Source organism: Helicoverpa armigera, chromosome 3 (genome assembly GCF_030705265.1).
Source record: "Helicoverpa armigera isolate CAAS_96S chromosome 3, ASM3070526v1, whole genome shotgun sequence".
NCBI lineage: Eukaryota > Metazoa > Arthropoda > Insecta > Lepidoptera > Noctuidae > Helicoverpa > Helicoverpa armigera.
The window spans coordinates 7,257,675-7,277,513 of NC_087122.1; the positions used below are offsets into that span (position 1 = coordinate 7,257,675).

The 19,839-nt window shown below is 39.1% G+C and overlaps 2 protein-coding genes across 5 annotated transcripts; both read left to right on the top strand.

The window, feature by feature from the left end:
* Positions 1-573: 573 nt before the first annotated feature.
* On the top strand, positions 574-12,174 carry LOC110375126 (serrate RNA effector molecule homolog). 4 transcript variants are annotated; one of them, XM_049836745.2, is made up of 16 exons: positions 574-855; positions 1,410-1,658; positions 1,748-1,933; positions 2,844-2,910; positions 2,991-3,186; positions 3,267-3,346; positions 3,427-3,595; positions 3,720-4,063; positions 4,175-4,315; positions 4,647-4,856; positions 5,014-5,301; positions 5,385-5,498; positions 5,575-5,718; positions 7,919-8,043; positions 9,305-9,424; positions 11,895-12,174. In XM_049836745.2, the coding sequence occupies exons 1-16, from the start codon at positions 716-718 to the stop codon at positions 11,971-11,973; spliced, it is 2,652 nt and encodes an 883-aa protein (XP_049692702.2). In that variant the 5' UTR covers positions 574-715; the 3' UTR covers positions 11,974-12,174. The 4 variants fall into 4 exon arrangements, with proteins under 4 accessions (XP_049692702.2, XP_021188794.3, XP_049692703.2 ...); XM_021333119.3 differs by having other exon boundaries at positions 9,308-9,424; XM_049836746.2 differs by lacking the exon at positions 11,895-12,174 and adding an exon at positions 11,163-11,676.
* A 2,411-nt stretch (positions 12,175-14,585) lies between these two features.
* On the top strand, positions 14,586-19,582 carry LOC110375122 (uncharacterized transmembrane protein DDB_G0289901). Its single transcript, XM_021333116.3, has 3 exons — positions 14,586-14,743; positions 15,418-18,942; positions 19,229-19,582. Exons 1-3 carry the CDS (start codon positions 14,647-14,649, stop codon positions 19,243-19,245), a joined length of 3,639 nt encoding a protein of 1,212 aa, XP_021188791.3. The 5' UTR covers positions 14,586-14,646; the 3' UTR covers positions 19,246-19,582.
* Positions 19,583-19,839: the final 257 nt, after the last annotated feature.

Genomic DNA, 19,839 nt, shown 5'->3' on the forward strand with positions numbered 1-19,839 from the left:
TCGCAAGTGGTAGTACATAATCTAGTAGTTACCTACCTAATATCAAGAGTATATAAGGGGTTACATGGGATAGGGAGTAAATAAGGGACTACACAAAAATAAATGTGACGTATAAAATGTTTATATAGGTAAGTTAAGTACCTACCTACTGTACGTTACTGTTTCACTCATATCTACAGCTGTCCGTTTATTTTTTTATCCCATATCTGTTTCAAGGTTTCAAGTAAGTAAATACAGCTGAAAACTAAATTAACATTCTTCTCCATCATCAAGAAGTTCCTACTAAATTAAAAAAAAACCTTTGCTAAATAAAAATAATAAATCACGCATACCTGTTTGTATATGATTTGTAAGCATATGGAACTCTCTGATAAATATGTAGGTACTATGTGCGTTGTCCTTTTTTCCATATTCAAGTAATATAGATTATGATTTTGGTTTTATTTTACCTACCGCGCCGCGAATATCCGGATCTAAGCCAAAGACAATGTTGTTGCGTTTCGAAGTTTCGAATCGAATGAACCATAGAGCAAAACTCTATAATCTATGAATAAGCTGTCTGTCGGGTCGGTTTCTCTCTGTTTAGCTGTTTAGTCTATGAATGATTTCATTCATTTCTTTCGCTTTCGTTTTAATTGAAAGTTTACCCAGATAACTGGAAAAGTATTAAAATAAGGTGATTTTGTTAACAAAAGGGTAGATTTATTGTTCCAATATGGCTGATAGTGATGATGAATACGATCGGAAAAGACGCGATAAGTTTCGCGGTGAGCGGGGCACCGCAGAAGGAAGCAGTTACCGTAGCAGTGACCGACGCGAAGAGAGGAGTCGTGGTCGAGAAGACTGGTCCGAGAGGTATTCCAAACATTATGTTTACTTTATATACTTACTTTAAGTAGTACTAATCGCCGTGTCCCTGATTTCTTACAGATCCCAACCTCAATCCTTTGAACCACCAAAAATTCCCACCCAAGTCTCAAAACCTATAAAACGTTCTATAGCTCTCATAATAAGGTAATATTATACTAAACCTTTGTAAATATTCGTATTAAGTAGGAGAAACATCAGTAAGTTACAATCTACATTATATAATATTTGAAAATTTAATTTTACAACAGGTATCTGTATTAGCCATAATGTTGATGTGGACACATATTTTCTTCTAGGTGACCTCATTCACACATAGAAGTAAAATGCTCAAAACCGTTGAACTTTATTACTTTTTAATATGTAACTAATGAAATATTCAAATAGCCCTTTCAAATATTAGTGTATATACTTTTGGTTATTAAAAAGTCACATCTAGCTAGTTGTCTTAATTCCAGTGCTACGTAATTAGAGTACATAATGAGTATTTAGAATCGTGCTGTTATTTTTCATAAATAAAATATGTATTCCTTGGCTGTTAGGTCTCGTGGAGGTCGATCCGGCCCTGATTACAGGGATTACCGAGGTGGAGCAAGTGCTAGCCGGGGATACTCTCCAGTCAGGGGAGAAGGTCCACCCAGCAAACGCATCAGACCTGACTGGCCTATTGATGAAAGGAGATATGGGGGAATGCCACATGACTCATATGGGTATGGCTGGCCTCATGATCACTTCAGCCCTCATCCTGCACATCAAGGCTATGGCCAGCCTATGGCACCAGTACCTGCAAGGTGGGATATCAATGTTATTGTACATTTCCCTAGAATTATAACAGTATACAATTTGCATGTCCCTAATCTTGTAACCATTCTGTTTACAGGGATACTGTTCTGCCACTGGGAGCAACAGATGGCCCTCCAACTATGATGTCATTCAAGGCATTCCTTGCAGCCCAAGATGACTCCATCACCGTTGATGATGCTATTCAGAAGTACAATGAATACAAGCTGGAGTTTAGGAGGCAACAGCTAAATGAGTTTTTTGTTGCTCATAAAGATGAGGAATGGTATGCATCATTCAAATTAATAATTTACTTACCTAGAAGCACCTTAAAATCTTCAAAAATAATGGGGAATCTAAATTATTTTTGCATGATTAAATTAAAGTGGGGAATTGGACTCTTTAATATGGAGAATCAATAACTTGCTCTTTGTATAATTTGCTGGTTATCGAGAAATTCTAAGCATACATTTCTCAGTCCCAAGAAAATAAAATGATTATAATAGATGTTAAGTTTCCCACGTTATGCTTAGAATTTCTCAAAGATGCTATGCAAATGTTAACAATTACCTTTTTTCCTACAGTCTACAGTGTATTCGCGTGGATTGCTGGACATCATTAAGAAAAATTTAATCAAACTTTATCAAATGATTAAATGCTGTGTGTAGCTAGTTTATTTCGCGTTGACCCGTAGCGCGCAATGCTACAGGTTTCGTTTCTGTTAGGGGTAGGGCTATTATATTCCACATGTGTGGAACAGGTGAGATTATGAGATTTTTTAAATATATGTATACTAAGCAATTTTAGTTTTCTGTGACATGAAGTTCAACCAGTCTGGATGTGTTACACAAGGTTGTTTATTTCTTATATGTAGTTATTTGCAGAGGCCGATTTTTAAACACAAACTTCCACTTGTGTTTTATATGTATTGTATCTATTTTATGTATATGTAAGGGAAATGTACTGCAACAGATATTGTTGATCAAAATTTAATTAAACTTTTACCAGTATATTGCCATTGTCATCAAGTTGAATGTTTAGGCTACTACATAAAAATGTTGTAGAATTTTAATTTGCTTTTAGCAATTTATAATTCCTTGTATAAAAATCGGTCTATTTACTTTGTTTCTTTAGTGTTTTATGGACTTGACAGCCTTTAAAAAAATGAAAACTAATGTACGTATTTTGTTTCTTAGGTTCAAGATCAAATACCACCCTGAAGAGTCTGTAAAACGAAAAGAGGAGCAGCTTGGTGCATTGAAGGTATGCTAAAATAATTTTTGAATCACAGACATTTTCCCTTCATTTGTAAACCTACAACTTACTAAAACTGATGATTGCAGAATCGGCTCAATGTGTTTCTCGAGTTACTGGAGAAAGGTGAACTAGACAAGGTCTCTGTAGATATTGACAAGTCTGATAAACTGATTAGACTTCTGGATACTGTTGTCATTAAACTTGAGGGTGGCACTGAAGAAGATTTAAAGGAGCTGGATGAACCCCCACCACAGGACAATGTTACAACTAATGACAAAGCAGGTAATGCAAAATACAAAAAAAAAACAATTACAATACTATTCCTAAATGTCTATTATATTAAAATGCATATTTTTTTTTAGATAAATTAGATCCTGACAAGCCAGTTATTATTGATGATGATGATGTGAAAATTAAGGAGGAGAAGGATGATAATGATAAGGTTTGTCGTGTAATATTTTATTTTGTTTATTTGTTTGTGAAATATATGGTGGCTGAAATAAAAATCTTTCTGGTGTACAGAAAGAAGAGAAAAAGGCAGAGTCGCCGAAACCCACAGCGCCACTTACAATGGAGATTGACCCCCATTTGCGTCAACTTCAGGAGCAAGCGAAGTTGTTCTCCCGCTTCAACTCTACCGGCACTGAGGGGGAGCCCGAAGAAAAGGAGAAGGAGAAAGAGAAGGAACCCCGTAAGTGACAAAAACTAGTACATTGAAATAGAAAACATAATACAAAAAAAACTGGCCATTATTATTTATTAATATTTTAAGGCCAACTAGCAACAAAAATTAAGTCTTAATGATATTTTCACAGCACCACCAGGTTCTTCTTCAAGTTCCTCGTCATCTAGCTCTTCATCATCAAGTTCAGAAGATGAAGGCGAAGCAACCAGTCGCCGTAAATCCAAGTCCAAATCTAAAACACCTGACAAATCCCCCAAACTGAAGGAAAAGTCCAAGTCAAAGTCTCCGAGCGTGGAGAAAATTACCGAAAACAACAATGAAATTGACAAAGAAAAAGATAAAAGTGGCGATGAGAAAGCTGAGTCGGTCAGTGACGTCGTTATGGAGAAGAAGGAAACTCGCGCTTTACACAAAACTACTTCCATATTCTTAAGGAATTTAGCTCCAACTATTACTAAAGCTGAAGTTGAAGCTGTAAGTATTACTATAGTCTGTTTTTTATCATGCCATATATCTTGGAAATTGGCTAATTTGGTCTCAAAAAAGTTAAGATAAAAAAGTTTCATAAGATTTGTTTTTTCGTAGATGTGCAAACGTTACGGTGGTTTCTTACGCGTGGCGCTTGCTGATCCACTCCCAGAGCGCCGCTGGTTCCGTCGCGGTTGGGTCACCTTCCGTCGTGATGTCAACATCAAAGATATTTGTTGGAACCTCAACAATATCAGGGTGAGTTACTCAAAACACTGATTACTACTCGCCGACAAATTTTAAAGTACAAATAGCATTATTTGTGTGCTTCATAATTTTAACTTTTTTTTAAATACTTAGACAATACCATGTTTGTAAATATATATATTTTTTAAAGTGTTTAGTTCTTAGCTATCGTATAAGTCCTGTAAAGATAGTATAAGGTGTTTTTTAATAAATAATTTGCAATCACCAACCAAGTGCCGACATTTCTTCAGTGTCATCCACTGTCTAGAATTTAATAACTATGTTTGTTGAGTACTTTTGTTTTTAAATTAATTATTATATATTTTAAATTAATTTATTTTAGCTCCGCGAATGCGAGCTGGGTGCTATAGTGAACCGCGACCTGCAGCGTCGCATCCGGCCGGTGTCGGGCATCACGCTGGAGCGGCCGGTGCTGCGCGCGGACGCGCGGCTGGCGGCGCGGCTCGCGCACCTGCTCGACACGCGCACCAAGCTCTGGCATGACAGCTCCGACGAACAAGCTAATGATGGTGATCAAGCCAACAGGACTGAGGTAGAATACCTACAGATCGCGATTTTATTGAGTTCTCACTTACAGCTTAATTTAGAAGCATCTACTATGATTCCTATGGCCATGTCCATTTGGCCTATTGAGCTTTTAGTTGCTATTTCGACAGGGCAACGCTGATTTATTTTATTCTTGTCTACAGAGCTTTAGCTTGAACTCAAAGAACCCGGTGCTTCACAAGATAACGGAACATTTAATAGAAGAAGCGTCTACTGAAGAGGAAGAGTTACTAGGTCTTGAAGCTTCGTCCGAGTCTGTGTCCTCTGAACAACCGGACCCAGAGCTCATGAAGGTGCTAGATCGGCTGGTGCTATACTTACGTATTGTACACTCTGTGGATTACTACAATCATTGCGAGTACCCTTACGAAGATGAAATGCCTAACCGTTGCGGTATCATGCACGCCAGGTCTGGACCACCTGCTAACAAGGTAACATAGGCCCCCTTTATAGCTAGTTTTCTGTTATGTAAATAGAAGATTTATATATTTAAAATTGTTTTTTTTTATTGTAGCCAACACAGCAGGAGATACAAGACTACGTCAAAACATTTGAAGGCAAAATGTCGGCATTCTTGCAAGACGTGAAACCACTTTCTGACGAAGAGTTGCAAAAACTCGGAATTAAGGTAATTGACTTCATACTGGACGAGTTAAAACACAGGGTGCTTGGATAGCAATATTTCATTATTTTTTTTTGTTTAGGATACGGATGCCGAAGTCGAGAAGTTTATTCTAGCCAACACACAAGAGTTGGCGAAGGACAAATGGCTGTGTCCCCTCAGTGGCAAGAAGTTCAAAGGTCCCGACTTCATCAGAAAACATATATTCAACAAGCACGGCGAAAAGGTAAGGAATATTATTATGAAGATAATAATTGTTCTGTGAGGAAAACCTTTTCGATGCCATGGCGTTAATTTGAATATATTGTGGCGTTATCCTTCGAAATGAGTCTCCTTAGAGCCCCCGCACACTGGCCACTTAGTGGCGGCCACGCTTCAGCCACTAGTGGCCGCCACAACCTGCGGACGCGTTTCTTCATACATTTTATATAGAATCGGCGCACACTGAGCGCTTGAGTGGCCGCGTCCGAGCCACAAGCTGCGAGAGTCGAGCGCGCTCGCTACTTGTGGCTGCGTTTTGTCGTTCGACTCGTGCGCATACACGGCCACAGTTGCCGGCTTCTTCCCACCCCTGCGCGCCGCTCCCCAATCCCGTCTCCCGGGTCTAGTCTTGTTGTAAGCTGCGTACTGAATGCACGTGCATGATGTCCACGGATCCGATTCCTCATTTTGATGTAGACGCTTTTATTTCCGATGTCGAAGAGCGACCCGCTATTTGGGATTTAAAGTCAGATTTGTATAGCGACAGGGGTAAGAAAACTGAAGCTTGGGAGGAATTGTGCCTAAAATTTATTCCAAATTTTAGTGAAAAAAATGTAGCGGAAAAAAACAAAGCAGGTAAGTTTTGGACAATTTTATTTTACATTATTATTATATATTTATTATATTTTATTATTTTGCCAAGGTACAGCTCCCTCGTTGCTAATAAAATAATCTTTCAATATATCTCTGGTGTTTAATGAACGACGAGATTGCACGTGGGCGTTATCGATATCGTGAAGTCCTGGTACAGTCAATGTATGATGGAAATTAAATCCATCTCTCTGACGAACAAAGTTGTGTAGTATACAACAGGCCTTCACGATGTCTTCGGCGAAATCTATTGACACATTCAATGGTCGATGTAGTATTCTCCACTTATTCACTAATATCCCAAAGGCACACTCGATATGACGCCTGGCTCGAGAAAGCCTATAGTTGAAAATTCTTTTTTCAATATTCAAGTGTTTTCCTGAATAAGGTCTCAACATGTGTTCTGCAAGACCAAAAGCTTCATCACCAACAAAACAGTAGTTTACAGGACCAGAACTACTAGAAATTGCTTTTGGTGCAGGTAAATTCAGGGATTGGTCTTCCAATTTTTTGAATAATTTCGACGCTCATACCATACTATGCAACCATCTACTTCGGGTTATCAACCGACTCCGCGTCCATCTGCTTTGGGATATCAATCGGCTTCGCGTCCACCTTCTATGGGATATCAATCAAATTTTGAGCATGACTTTTCCGTTAGCTCGCCATCTGCATCTGATAATACTATGAATTCTGTTTTGTCAGATGATATAAATGAACATCTTTTTGACAACTGACTATGTAAAAGTAAATGTGTATTTGTTATAAAAACTGTATATCTGCGATATGTAACTTGATTTAGTTTGCGATTTTTCAATTCTCATTAATAAATAATTTCTATTTCAATTTGGCTTTTTTAATTGTTTGTTTTACGTTCTAGAATCCACGTGAGTCGCAAACTAATAGAAGCAAAATGATACGAATGAATGATACTTACCTTAAAGTTATAGCCAGCCTTTCTGTTGGAGAGATGCTTTTTCTCATGCGTGTATCTTGATGTTTGAGGTCATCGTGCAAAACGCTAAGTAATTCATTGAATGAGTTCACGCTCATTCTAAAATACTTGAAGAACTTATCTGGATAACATTTTAACTCTTCGAACAGCAATTTGTGCTGTCCATTTTTATTGCGTGATGTCAGAATTGGATGTACCCAGTGACGCCGATGAATTGGTCGTCGATGGTTCTGAATTCGGCGCCGTTTTCTACGTTTTAGAATAATAAGCAACAATAGCGAAATCAAGAGTGCGTCCATTCTTGGGCAACACACGTCTACCTCTGTCGAGATACTTGCAGCTAGTGTCTGACGCAAGTGGCAGCCACTGGTGGCTTGATGCGGCCACTAGTGGCTGCCACTGGTGGCGGCGTGTAGTGGTCTAGCCGAACTACTGGTGGTCGCGTTTAGTGGCGGCGACTGGTGGCCGTAATGTGCGAGGGCTCTTAGTTAGAGTGATTGAAATGAAGTCTTTTGGCTAACTTGTCAATCCTCTGCCATATTGCTCCGATATCTGAGGGCCATTTGGCCAACGTTTGCGGTTGCCTTACAAGATATTTTTAAATATGTTTGTCTGTCAGGTGGACGAGGTGCGTCGCGAGGTGGCGTACTTCAACGCGTACGTGCGCGACGTGCGGCGGCCGCAGCAGCCCGAGCCCGCCGCCCGCGCCGCGCCGCAGCCCGCGCACCCGCCGCCCCCTGCACCGTCAGTACACCGCTATACTTACACTATTATAAATTACCTACACACATCATCATCATGCTTTCATCGTCCCACTTATAGTCCAGGTTTCCTCGAGATGTTTCCCTTCACCTTTAAACAGTTGTTGGTCTCCAGGATATATGAACTTACAAAGTACACACATACTTAGAAAACTTGCCTGGAATAGAACACACCCACTAAGAGGTTAGCGCTTTACCTACTTCGCCACCACGACTTATTACTTTACTTAGTTTGAACGTAATGAAGGAGATCATGTGAAGTCAAAAATAAACTAAACTTGACTACATAAGTCACTGGGGTAAAAACTTGTCAAGGACTACTTCTGACTTGGTACTAGGTTTTCATTAAGTTTTAAAATTCCCTGTATATGAAGCCTATTTACAAACCACAGCTGCAGCTATCGAGTGCCAACATCATTTTTTTTATGATTCTAGCTAGATGGAGCTTAGTTTGGTCGTCAATATGAAATTTCTATCCATCCAAACTAGTAGAAAGGACAATGGGCACAAATATATGGGAGCTGGTATACCCCACCAATAGCGATGTCATATATATCATTGGATAGGCCTTTTTATGTAGAACAACATTTACTATGACAGCCTTGCTGAAATGTTTGTCCGTTCTGAGATATAGATCAAAAACTGCAAAAGTTAAACTAAAGTTAACTTAATAATCTATTGATATCTCAAGTTTTTAGAGGAAAAACTAAGTGAAATAAGTGTAAGTCTCCTGAGTCCTACCTGCTGTACCCGTTAGGGTCCATAATTGTTACTATTATTTTGCATTTCAGTTTTTTTTTTTTTTTGAGAAAAAGACCTATCCATCGATATGCATGACTTTGTTATTAGTGGGGTCTGTTGTTATGCCCAATATCCAGTTAGTACAGTATAAGGTTCAAATGCAAAATAATAGTAACAATTATGGACCCTAACGGGTACAGCAGGTAGGACTCAGGAGACTTACACTTATTTCACTTAGTTTTTCCTCTAAAAACTTGAGATATCAATAGATTATTAAGTTAACTTTAGTTTAACTTTTGCACAGTTTTTGATCTATATCTCAGAACGGACAAACATTTCAGCAAGGCTGTCATAGTAAATGTTGTTCTACATAAAAAGGCCTATCCAATGATATATATGACATCGCTATTGGTGGGGTATACCAATCTGCCCAATGTCCTTTTCTTCCAAAGTGGCAATTTGTGTGTATTCAGTTGGGCTTTATTAGTTGTTGTGTCCCTTAGCAGGTACGGCGGTGGGCCGGGGGGCCCGGGCGGGCCGGGCGGCGCGCGCGGCTGGGGCTGGGGCGCGTGGGCCCCGCCCGCCGCCTATGCGCCCCGGCACCCGCGCTTCAGCAGGCCCAGGTAACATTGCACCACCACTCTATTCATTTGTGCTTTTGCTTTGAAATTTAACCTACACAATATCAGACTTTTACGGATGTTTTCGTTAAAAAATAAAATTGGCTTATAACAAACTTGCACTATTACCTGATAAATGTAACACTTATTTATCAGTTCATGAGCTTTTAATAAGTTAACACTCTGAAGACGCTATATACGTTTGTCTATTTGTGAAAGGGTTTCTAAGTCACAATACAACATTCTATTAAACTTACAAGAGGTGCCTTCCCCGACAAATCTTTCAACTATCATATGCGGGAAAAGTATACTTTGACACCTAAACTATTAACTAACATTGAAAAGTTAACTGCGTAAAAAGCTTGATAATGATTACATTCTTTTTCTTGGCCAATTTCCACCTTTATTTTAATGTAGGCATAATGTATAAATGATATTTATTTTCAATTAAAATAGTAGTTGTGTACCATTTACCCTCAACAAATCATTGAACAAACATCAATTTGAAACAAACAAAACACGTAATTTATGTAGCCCATAACTTTAAAATCTTTTGTGTCCAGTCACAATGAAGTTTTACAGCTGTTCACAAATATGTGTTAAATGTAAACACTTCGTTAGACTCACAAAGGCATGAAACAGAATGTAGTTGAAGAATGCATGCTGTCTGCTTTTTAAGTATGTATGTTTAAATTGTATTTCCTGATTGATTATTATATTAATTGTATTTCCCCTACTACACATCTAATAACCAAAATATTTCTAAGTTCAACAAAATAAAAAGCAAAGAAATAATCTTAAAACAGAGTAACTCACTACTTTCAAATATGATTTAATTACTATTGTATTACAAACATATAAAACATTTAATAAAGCTAGGTTATAATTTCTACTACTATAATGAATATAGACATTCTCAAGTTGGTCTCGTCGTAAAAAGTAAAAAATGCAGATTTAAATTCATACTGCATAGATGCAGTGCAACCACACACAACGTGGAATGGTAATAAGATATTAGATCATTGGTAGACACAATTTAAAATAATCAATAGTCTTTTTATGCTTCGAAAATAAGCATGTGCAACATCTACCTATCTTATGTTTCTTGACTTTTTTACACGTAATTTCCGTAACTTTATATAAATAATCGGTAAGTAAGCTCAGAAACTGGCCATAAATGGCACAATAGATATTAATGCATCTGTAAAAACGATTCAAAATAACTATTCTAAAAACAACTTTTGTATCACGCTTTTTACACCAACTATGTATTCAAAAGTTGAATGTATTCTCGTTATGGAGATTCAATAATGTATTCAAAACGATCGTGCTAAGCATTATTATGTCAAATAAAAATATATTTCTCCGGGAACGTGCTAAAGGTACTCTTTGCGGTTTGGTTTCCAAGTAACATTTATGCATTTAAACTGATCCAAAATAAAATAAAAATACCGGTAACCACTAAAACCCAAACTTGTATCACCACGATGACTAGTTCATGCAAGAATAGAGGACGAATTTAACTTAATATTTAGAGCAAGCATTAAAACAATATGAATGATGTACATTTTTTGCATGACCTTAACATTTTGATTTATTTTGTTGCCTATATTTATTGCTTGGTTTTGAATGTGGCTATATTTTGATTTGGGTTTTTGCATCCAACTATTCAATGTGCATCCTCATAAATATGCGCCAAAGTATTATTTGCGATGGACATATAAGTTAAAATAATTTCCAGGGAAAATGTGGACCGGTCCCGGCCTATTATTGCATACAACGATCTTGACTTCCCGGACAGCGGTGACATATTCTAAACATGTGTGTAGATAACAGAGTATAATAATTGTCTATAGATTTTATTGTTATTGTAAGCATTCCGTTGTCTGATCATTTGATTAGTGAATAAGCTGATACATACATGTATAGAGTCAAATTCTCTTTCGATTTCAATACAATTTTGTATAATATTTTTTGAACCTTGACGGTTTTACTTGTAACGAGTCCAAGTAACCTATTCAATGCTTAGCAAAATGATACTTTAAACAAATATTAATCCAAAATAAATTGTAATTATCCTTACATTCAAGACTATACTTTTTTGAAATTAGTCTAATATAAACCTTTAAAACTTACACGGTTAAATAAATATGTTAACTATATTTTTCTGAAGGGATTACCTATTTATGTTTACAATGTCATCTTCTACCACCATATTTATTGTATGTTTTTTAATAAACTGTCCAAAATTCTAACGTGCCATCTTTTTATTCTGATTCCTTACAACCTTGACTTAAAAATCCTCTATAACTTCACATCAATAACCTCCCGGGAAGCTAAGATGTCAAACAAAATGCCGTAGTTGATGCAGTGTGATTTTCAGTAGTAAAATTGTGTTTGTGAGTGCAATTCCATTTGATATGTGCGCTGGGTGAGTTGCCACTAACGTAGTTAATGTGGTTGATTGTTAAAGGGGAGGCGGCGCCGAATTCCGCCCGGTGATACACTACCGTGACTTGGACGCCCCACGCGAACCCGACGAGTTCATTTAACGTGGACCCTAACAACAGTGATCAAACGGACATGGTCACAAAGGCACTTAAATTTGGTCACAAACAACATTTTGTTAAAAAATCGTTGTATATAATTTCACTTGTTTTACCACTAAAGATAATTGCATCTCTTAGATTTAAGCTATGGAAAAGATATGTCACATGTTTAAGTGTATTTTACGAATACATAAGTTATTTTCACGTTTGATATTTTATTTGAGTAGATATAGATCCCGCTTATATTGATTCAGGAACATTCCTATTTTACCATCAACCATAATAATAAAGAAAAACTTCTTTAATTTTAAAAGGCAGGGCAGCAGTTGCCTCTCAGTTGCTATTAAGCAGAATTGACATACGAGTCTACTAGACTTATTAGGATCACGTATTGGAATGGAATTGTGATGTCATACGTGGCGGACACGGAATTAACATCTCAGAGCTCTTTCTAATAGCATTGAAACTCATTCGTTGTTGTAATGACCTTTTTGTACGGTTCTTCGAAATTAGGACCAAACAGGAAAATATTTATAATTTTACTTAAGAATGATGTGTATTATGAATAAACCTTTTAAAATGTTACCAAGTAAATCGTTCCATAAATACTTAAAGCTGTATCCTCTGCAAGGTTAGCTATATAAACCTTGACCTCTGGAATTACCTTGGATCTTACATTAGGCTAGCTGGAACGCTAAGCTGTTGTCATTAACTGATGCTTCCACAAGTGATCGCATAACAACTTATTGTATCATATTTCCATTTCCATTACATCTTAGGGATAAATACATAAATTAAACCATAAGAGGACAATCCATTACGTGATTGGTATTTTTATATTCCGTGTAAGTCAATGCCGAGTGCACGACTCTGTATGTATGATTGGTACAAATATAGTAGGTATGTGTGGAGAATTTGTGGTGAGAACATCCATGCGACGGCGACGCGTCACCCGGATGTGTGCGGGATGCACGCTTGCGGTCACACGACAAGCGAAGCGACTCGCTGCATGTCAACCCTCGCTTACGTAACCTACAATACCATATTTATGGGTCTCCTCAACAATTGCATCGCAATTGCTATACTTAATATCCTTTCATTTTGATACTGTTAGTCATTATCAAAATGTTCACCCTATCTATACCAACCCTGTTGAAATAAAACCTCCATGTCTATGGATTTCGATATATAAAGTTGTAAATAAAATCAACTTTTTTACACATTCTATGTTATGGAACCAGATGTCTAGCCCTTAAACGTTAACTACCAAGAGAACGCTACAACGAGCTGTATAGCGGAGCCGACTTTGGATTGCATGCCCATCAAAAGGGGACACCAACCTTCATGAATAGGAATTGCATTTAGAAATATTCTAAAATCTGCATTGAGTATAGAAAATATTTGAAAAATATTATTCAGGTATGTTCACGTCTGTCTATTTATAATCCTTTACAATTATTGAAATTATATTCAAGACATCACAAATGCAAATCTGATAAGGACTCAGGATTGACCCCTGGAGTATCCAGTTACCCAAGTGAATACTTAGGTAAAGAACCTGAGCCAGCATTAAGAATATCGCTGCTAACGGAGTTTTATAAACAAATACAGAGGTAAGTTGGTTTCTTGCATACTTAGGTACGTCGTACAAGTTGTCAGAAATATGTGACCAGAGTGCTAATTAATGTGGCAAGTGCCTGATAAAAATATCTGGTGACTCATTTCATCAATGCTATTAACCTATGCACACTACACAAATTGGATCAGCAAGGTTTTAGAAATTACTTTTTATCTACCAAATCTTTGCTTTTGCGCTGAAAAGCTCTTTTGAGCTGAGATCTATTGAATGCTGATGTTTATCAATAAATCGACAAAGGCCGAGAAGGGAACAAAATGCGTTATAACAGTTTGTTACTTACATGTTCTTATTGAACATTTTTTATTTGGATCCATTAATATTTACTTAGTAATGGTCGGTAGGGCCATTAACTGGCAGTAGCTGAGTAGAATTTATTGATTGCAGTTCAGTTTAATATCCGTGTTTTTTGTAGGTATATTTAATTGTCTCATCGCTCTTTGAATCATAAGTAACTAAACCATGAAAACAATTTGAGGAAACAAGAATATACGCCTGAAGAACTGACTATAACTGCCCAATACACATTTCGTCAAAGGCATAAGAGCTGTGTATTTCAGGAAATATGATGTATTTCTAATCTCTAAGACCACTAGCTTCAGCACAATGACTTAAAGCTCTTTGTGCTCAATCAACAACAAAAGCATTCCTCTACCAATTAGTATCGCGCTCACATCTCATCGCCGACATTACTACTCAGGCAACAATAAAAATATCAAGTAAACGACACACCGTACACAGTATGGTTATGTCAGCGTGTTTTCCCGACCATTTCGTTTTTGGATGACATATGATTGAATGAGTAATACGTTTATTATTATCAGGTAGCCACCATCGGTAAGAACCACGTCTGTATGACAATGAGCCGTAGAGCGCTTTAAGAACACGGGAAACAATACTCACTGCCTACGCTAATACAGCCTCCGATTCGCGGTAACACCAACTGGTTTTTTGCTATAATACACTAGCGTCTATTTGTGTATCGCTTTATAAAAGCAAGCGGCTGCAGAACAAAAACATTGTGTGTGAGAAGCTTCACCATGATGGAGCTCACCTGTGCCGTGCTGCTGCTATCAGCGAGCTTAGTGACAGCTACCCCTTACGGATACGGTGTCAAGGGTGGAGCAGCGGCTAAAGGTTGGTGTATCCTTATATCACGATGTTACTTAATGTATTGCGCGTAGTAATTAGCAACCATCAATTAAGTAATATTGTCATTTTGTATTAAGTTCAAGTTCATGAACATTATCGAGCAACTATCTAATTATATCTAAGTAATTGGCATTCAAAATAGTAATGAGTGACAAAATCTGGTTGCCAATATGTTATTGTATTTTTTTGTTACTTTATTATATTTTAGAAAATTTTATGTGGGAACCTATGTAAAATAATGTTTTGGGAACGTATTTACCCACAACGCTATTTAGTGTTGTACCTATGTAACAGCAGGTTTATATTTGAAACAACATTACCTAATAAGCTCCCTTGATATGTTTTTGTCAGTTTTTTTACATATTGTAACTTTGTAACAGTTAAGATCTCTCATTATTAACATAAATTACAATTCATAATTGCTTACATTGAGTAAGTACATCACAATAACAATACTCAATTACCACAACGGTTAGCGCAGTTACTGGTTTGATTCCGGCGCTTTTTTTTATCGATTACCAAACTTTTTGATTATGACTCACAAGATAGGTCTAATCTAGGGTCAGACTATGTCTAATTTAAAACCTTCCCGATTTACTTTAAATATTTAATAAAAACCTGCATAATTTTATTGATCAATCGTATGTTTTTTTTTTCAGCTGAATCGAGTGCCGCTGCTGGTGCCTTTGGTGGCGTAGGTGACATACCTGTGCCTATACCCCTTGGAGCTAGCTATTCAGGAAGTTTCTCCAAATCATCATCGTCCAGTTCTTCTTCTTCAAGTGCTAGTTCAAGTTCAAGCTCGAGCTCTTTCAGCTACAGTGGCTCCGGAGCCAATGGGCTCGGATATAATGGCGGAGCACACGGAAATGGAGGATGCTCATCTGGATCCTGCCCGAACGCTGGAGGCAGTGGTCTAGCAGTTCCTCACGGTTCCTCTTCAGGCGCTAGTGGTGCTGGGCTAAATGCTGGAGCACATGGCAATGGAGGATGCTCTTCTGGATCTTGTCCGAGTGCAGGAGATCACGGCGTATCAGCCACTCATGGTTCCTCTTCAGGAGCCGCTGGTTATGGTTTAAATGGTGGAGCACATGGCAATGGAGGATGCTCATCCGGATCCTGCCCGACTGGAGGAGATAATGCAGTATCAACTCCTCATGGTTCCTCTTCAGGATATAATACAGCTAATGCCGCAGCTACAGCTGGAGCAGGAGCAGGAGCTTTATCAGGACCTGGATGTCAGGGATCTAGTTGTGATGGCAGTTCTGAAAAATGTACGTCTGGGCAGTGTAAACCTACGTCTCCCAGCGGAAGTTCAACTGGTTCAGATTCACAAAAATGTGCTTCGGGTCAGTGTGGATCGGGCCTAGAAGGTGGTGTATCTCAAGGAGACTACGGTTCAAATGATATTCGTGTTGTAACAGATTCTGCTCATAATTCGAAAGACCAATCCTCAAATATTGACAAAACATCATATAATGCTGCCAATTCCGATTGCTCCAACGGAAACTGCAATACCGCTGGACCATTAAGTTCAAAACCCAACTATTATGGCGCTGGAAACTCCAACCAAGGATCCAGTGCTGCTAACAATCAACAATCATCGAATACAAATGCTGGAGTAACCTCTCACTATCAGAAACCATCCACACACTTGGAAACACCTAAGTTGAGTTCAAAGTGCAGCTCGGGAAACTGTCATGCTGAACCAGCAGGACCATCTGGTTCTTATGACAGTTCACCTTCAAGTTATAATGTACCCATTCATGGAGCATACAACAATGGTGCGCAGAAACCGATTTGTGATGGTGGTAAATGTGATAACCAACCTAAAGGGCCATATTCTTCCCCGAATACCAATACCTTCACAACAGGCTACCAACAACATTCACCTTCGGCAGACAATTACGTAACGAATGGTCCATCTTATAATACTCCAAGCTCCAATTGCGCTGGATCAAACTGTTTTGGATCGCCAGCAAATCAAAATTCGGGTGCGCCTACTTATACCCCAACACCAGCTCCCCTTAATTTTGGACAACAACCTTCGATAAATTTACCGGGACACGCTGGTCACACGAAACCAACTGATATAAGCAAACCATCGCCTGACAAACTTCCAGTATATACAGGAGGTTTTGGTGGCCCTGCTGGAGTATTAAATCCCAATGAGTTTGATGTAGCTGCACCTGTAGCGACCGGACACCCAAGCCACGCTCATGGAACTGGACAACCTTCAGGTAGTTATCCAACTGGTTGCAATTCGCCTAGCTGTTCTGGATACCCCTCTGCTCCTGGATCCCCCTCTGCTCCTGGTTCCCCCGCTGCTCCTGGATCCCCCTCTGCTCCTGGATCCGGTTCTCCATCAGGATCTTATGGTCACAAACCCAGTGGATCAACACCTAATGATAAATTACCAACATATACAGGTGGTTTCGGTGGACCCGCTGGCATGCTTAAACCAAATGACTATGCTCACCCAGGCAGTTCATCACATAACACACACTCGCCAGTGAACAACAATGGCATTACAGGATGCAAAACTGGAAATTGTGGCGCGTATTCACCAAGCGCAAGTGCTACAACTGGGCCATTATCACCAGGATACTCTGGTAGTACGAAACCGAGTACTGGCATAAATTCAAACGAAAAACTTCCCACATATACCGGAGGTTTCGGTGGACCAGATGGAGTTTTTAATCCCAATAAATATGATACACATCAAACCGGTCCCACTAGCCCTGCTCATACTCCCTCAGGAACTTATATCAACCCCACCTCTGGAGGCTGTACAACACCAAATTGTTATTCCCCTCAGGGCAGTTCTGCTTCAGCTAATGCAAATGTGCACCCCATTGGTATCACAAAACCTGGTTCCGGCGCCCACCCCTCAACAGTGCCTTCTTACACTGGTGGTTACCAAAGTCCTCCTGTAGTAAACAAACCTAATGAAATCAGTGCAACCGTATCGGGTCCGAACTATACTCCTACACAGTCGCAATCAACACCGGGAACTTATACCGGTGGATGTAAAACTGGGAACTGTGGTGTTTACCCTGTCAGTGGATCATCATCAGCTGACGCTAATACGCAATCCGGATCGTTTGGTGTTACAAAGCCTGCATACGTGAATCCCGTGAATTCACAATATACCGGAGGTTATAATGACCAGTCGGGTACACTCAAACCTCACCAACATACACCAACAGCAGGCAGTGGTGCTGAGGGCTGCAGGACACCAAATTGCGTCAGTTCACCCACGGCCACAGGTGGAGCTATATCTGGAGTTGATACTCAAGCTGGGTCTAACTCTCACGGAACCACAAAACCTAGCGGTCCCACCTACTCGGGTGGTTTTGGAGGGGCTCCAGGTATATTGAATCCGAATGACTATACTATTCCTGCCGTAGGTGCCACACCTAATAATAAACCAACTGGCGTTTCGAAGCCTGCCGCTTGCACTTCTGGTAGTTGTAGTCCTCAACATCCTCAGGGCTCTGCTGCACACTCTCATAACGATGCTTCCAGTACAGCTCACGCAACAGCTGCAGCTGATGCTAATGCTGTTGCGTACACTGGCGGATTTGGAGGACCACCTGGCGTCCTTGAACCTTATGATGATGGTAAAGGTGGAGCTAAACCTGCCCACGGTGGACAATCTCACGGATCTCACGCAGGCGGCTATAGTTCTCCCAACGCAAACATCAATTCGGCTCACGGAACAGCTCCCGGAGCGAACAGTGGCACATCGGGACCTGCCGGGGTTCCTGGAGCTCATGGCAATGGTGCTCATGCCGGCAGTGCAGCAGGTGCTGCGGCGTTCGCAGGGGCTGTAGCCGGTGCTTCAGCTGGTTCCCACGGATATAACACACATGGATCAAGCTACAATCACGCGGGAAATACAAAAGGAGGAAGTCCTTGTGGAGGAGGATGCGGTGGTTCTACTGGCGGAGCTTATAATGGCGGTTTGAGCGGTGGCGCTCATAACACAGGTTCAGGCTATGATTTCAGTGGCGGTCTCGGTTCTCCCAAGCTTGGTTACTCAGACGGGCTGACAGGCTCGGGCAGTCTATCGGCCGCTACGGCAAAGAGCCTGGCAGGCGCCAACGCCTTCGGTCTGGGAGGCAGCTTCGCCAGCAGCTCCGCCAGCGCGCACGCTTCAGCTGGAGCCTACACTAAAGGAGGTAAGAATTAATAAATCACCATAAGACGTTCACTTAATTTATTAATTCATGATTAGGAGTAAGATGATGTTTACTACACGATGTTATGGTGTGTGATGCAACGATGTTTGCTACATGGTCAATTTAGAGTCTCATAATGATTTTGTGTGATCGAAACTTCCTCACAGTCCTGAGCTTATATATATTTAATTTGCATTTGTGCCAAAAATAATTTTATCAATCTTGGATAGGTAGTCAATTAAAAGCTTTGAAAACGGTTCTAATTTTTTTCATCCATTTGTTTCAGGTTACGGAAAACGATAAACACCGAATTTAACTAAAGACGTACCTATTAGATTGTTATGGAAACGAAGACTTATTTAATGTAACTTTTACTTTGTAAGTACGATAGTCGATAGATATTGTGATAACGATGTGATAGATAATGGAAAATTGTGAAAAGAAATAAACGCTTTTCTTTTATTATACCACTCTCGTTTGTTTTATGTGTGAGTTTATAAAAAAATTAAAATGTCATCGAGAGAGTTCTGGTATCGATATTGAACCCGCTATCGGTGTGCAATGAATCCACATGCTCAGTAAAGACTATTATTGTTAAAGCATTATATGAAAAATAATAAAAAAAGATAAAACTTACAAATCGTTTCAATAGTTTACCCAAGACCCAACAAAATCATAACTTCCTATATAGCTAGCCACAAGTACGAATTACAGAAAAAAAACATTACTAAATGTCACATTACTCATAGTTCAAATCGATCGGGAAATGTGTATCAAAATCACATTCACAGCATTCAAATCAATCAGGAAATCCTCCTTACCCAGAATAATTTATTTCCTCCATTCATGTTGGAAATATCAATTTTAAAATTAAATGACAATTAAGATATTCCTGAT

Excerpts from the sequence above, each read along its gene's own strand:
- LOC110375126 (XM_049836745.2), top strand. The coding sequence starts at position 716 with ATGGCTGATAGTGATGATGAATACGATCGGAAAAGACGCGATAAGTTT. Across the intron at positions 856-1,409 it reads CGAGAAGACTGGTCCGAGAG|GTCTCGTGGAGGTCGATCCG; the intron begins GTATTCCAAACA and ends CTTGGCTGTTAG. Across the intron at positions 5,719-7,918 it reads TCAACAAGCACGGCGAAAAG|GTGGACGAGGTGCGTCGCGA; the intron begins GTAAGGAATATT and ends TTTGTCTGTCAG.
- LOC110375122 (XM_021333116.3), top strand. The coding sequence starts at position 14,647 with ATGATGGAGCTCACCTGTGCCGTGCTGCTGCTATCAGCGAGCTTAGTG. Across the intron at positions 14,744-15,417 it reads GGGTGGAGCAGCGGCTAAAG|CTGAATCGAGTGCCGCTGCT; the intron begins GTTGGTGTATCC and ends TTTTTTTTTCAG.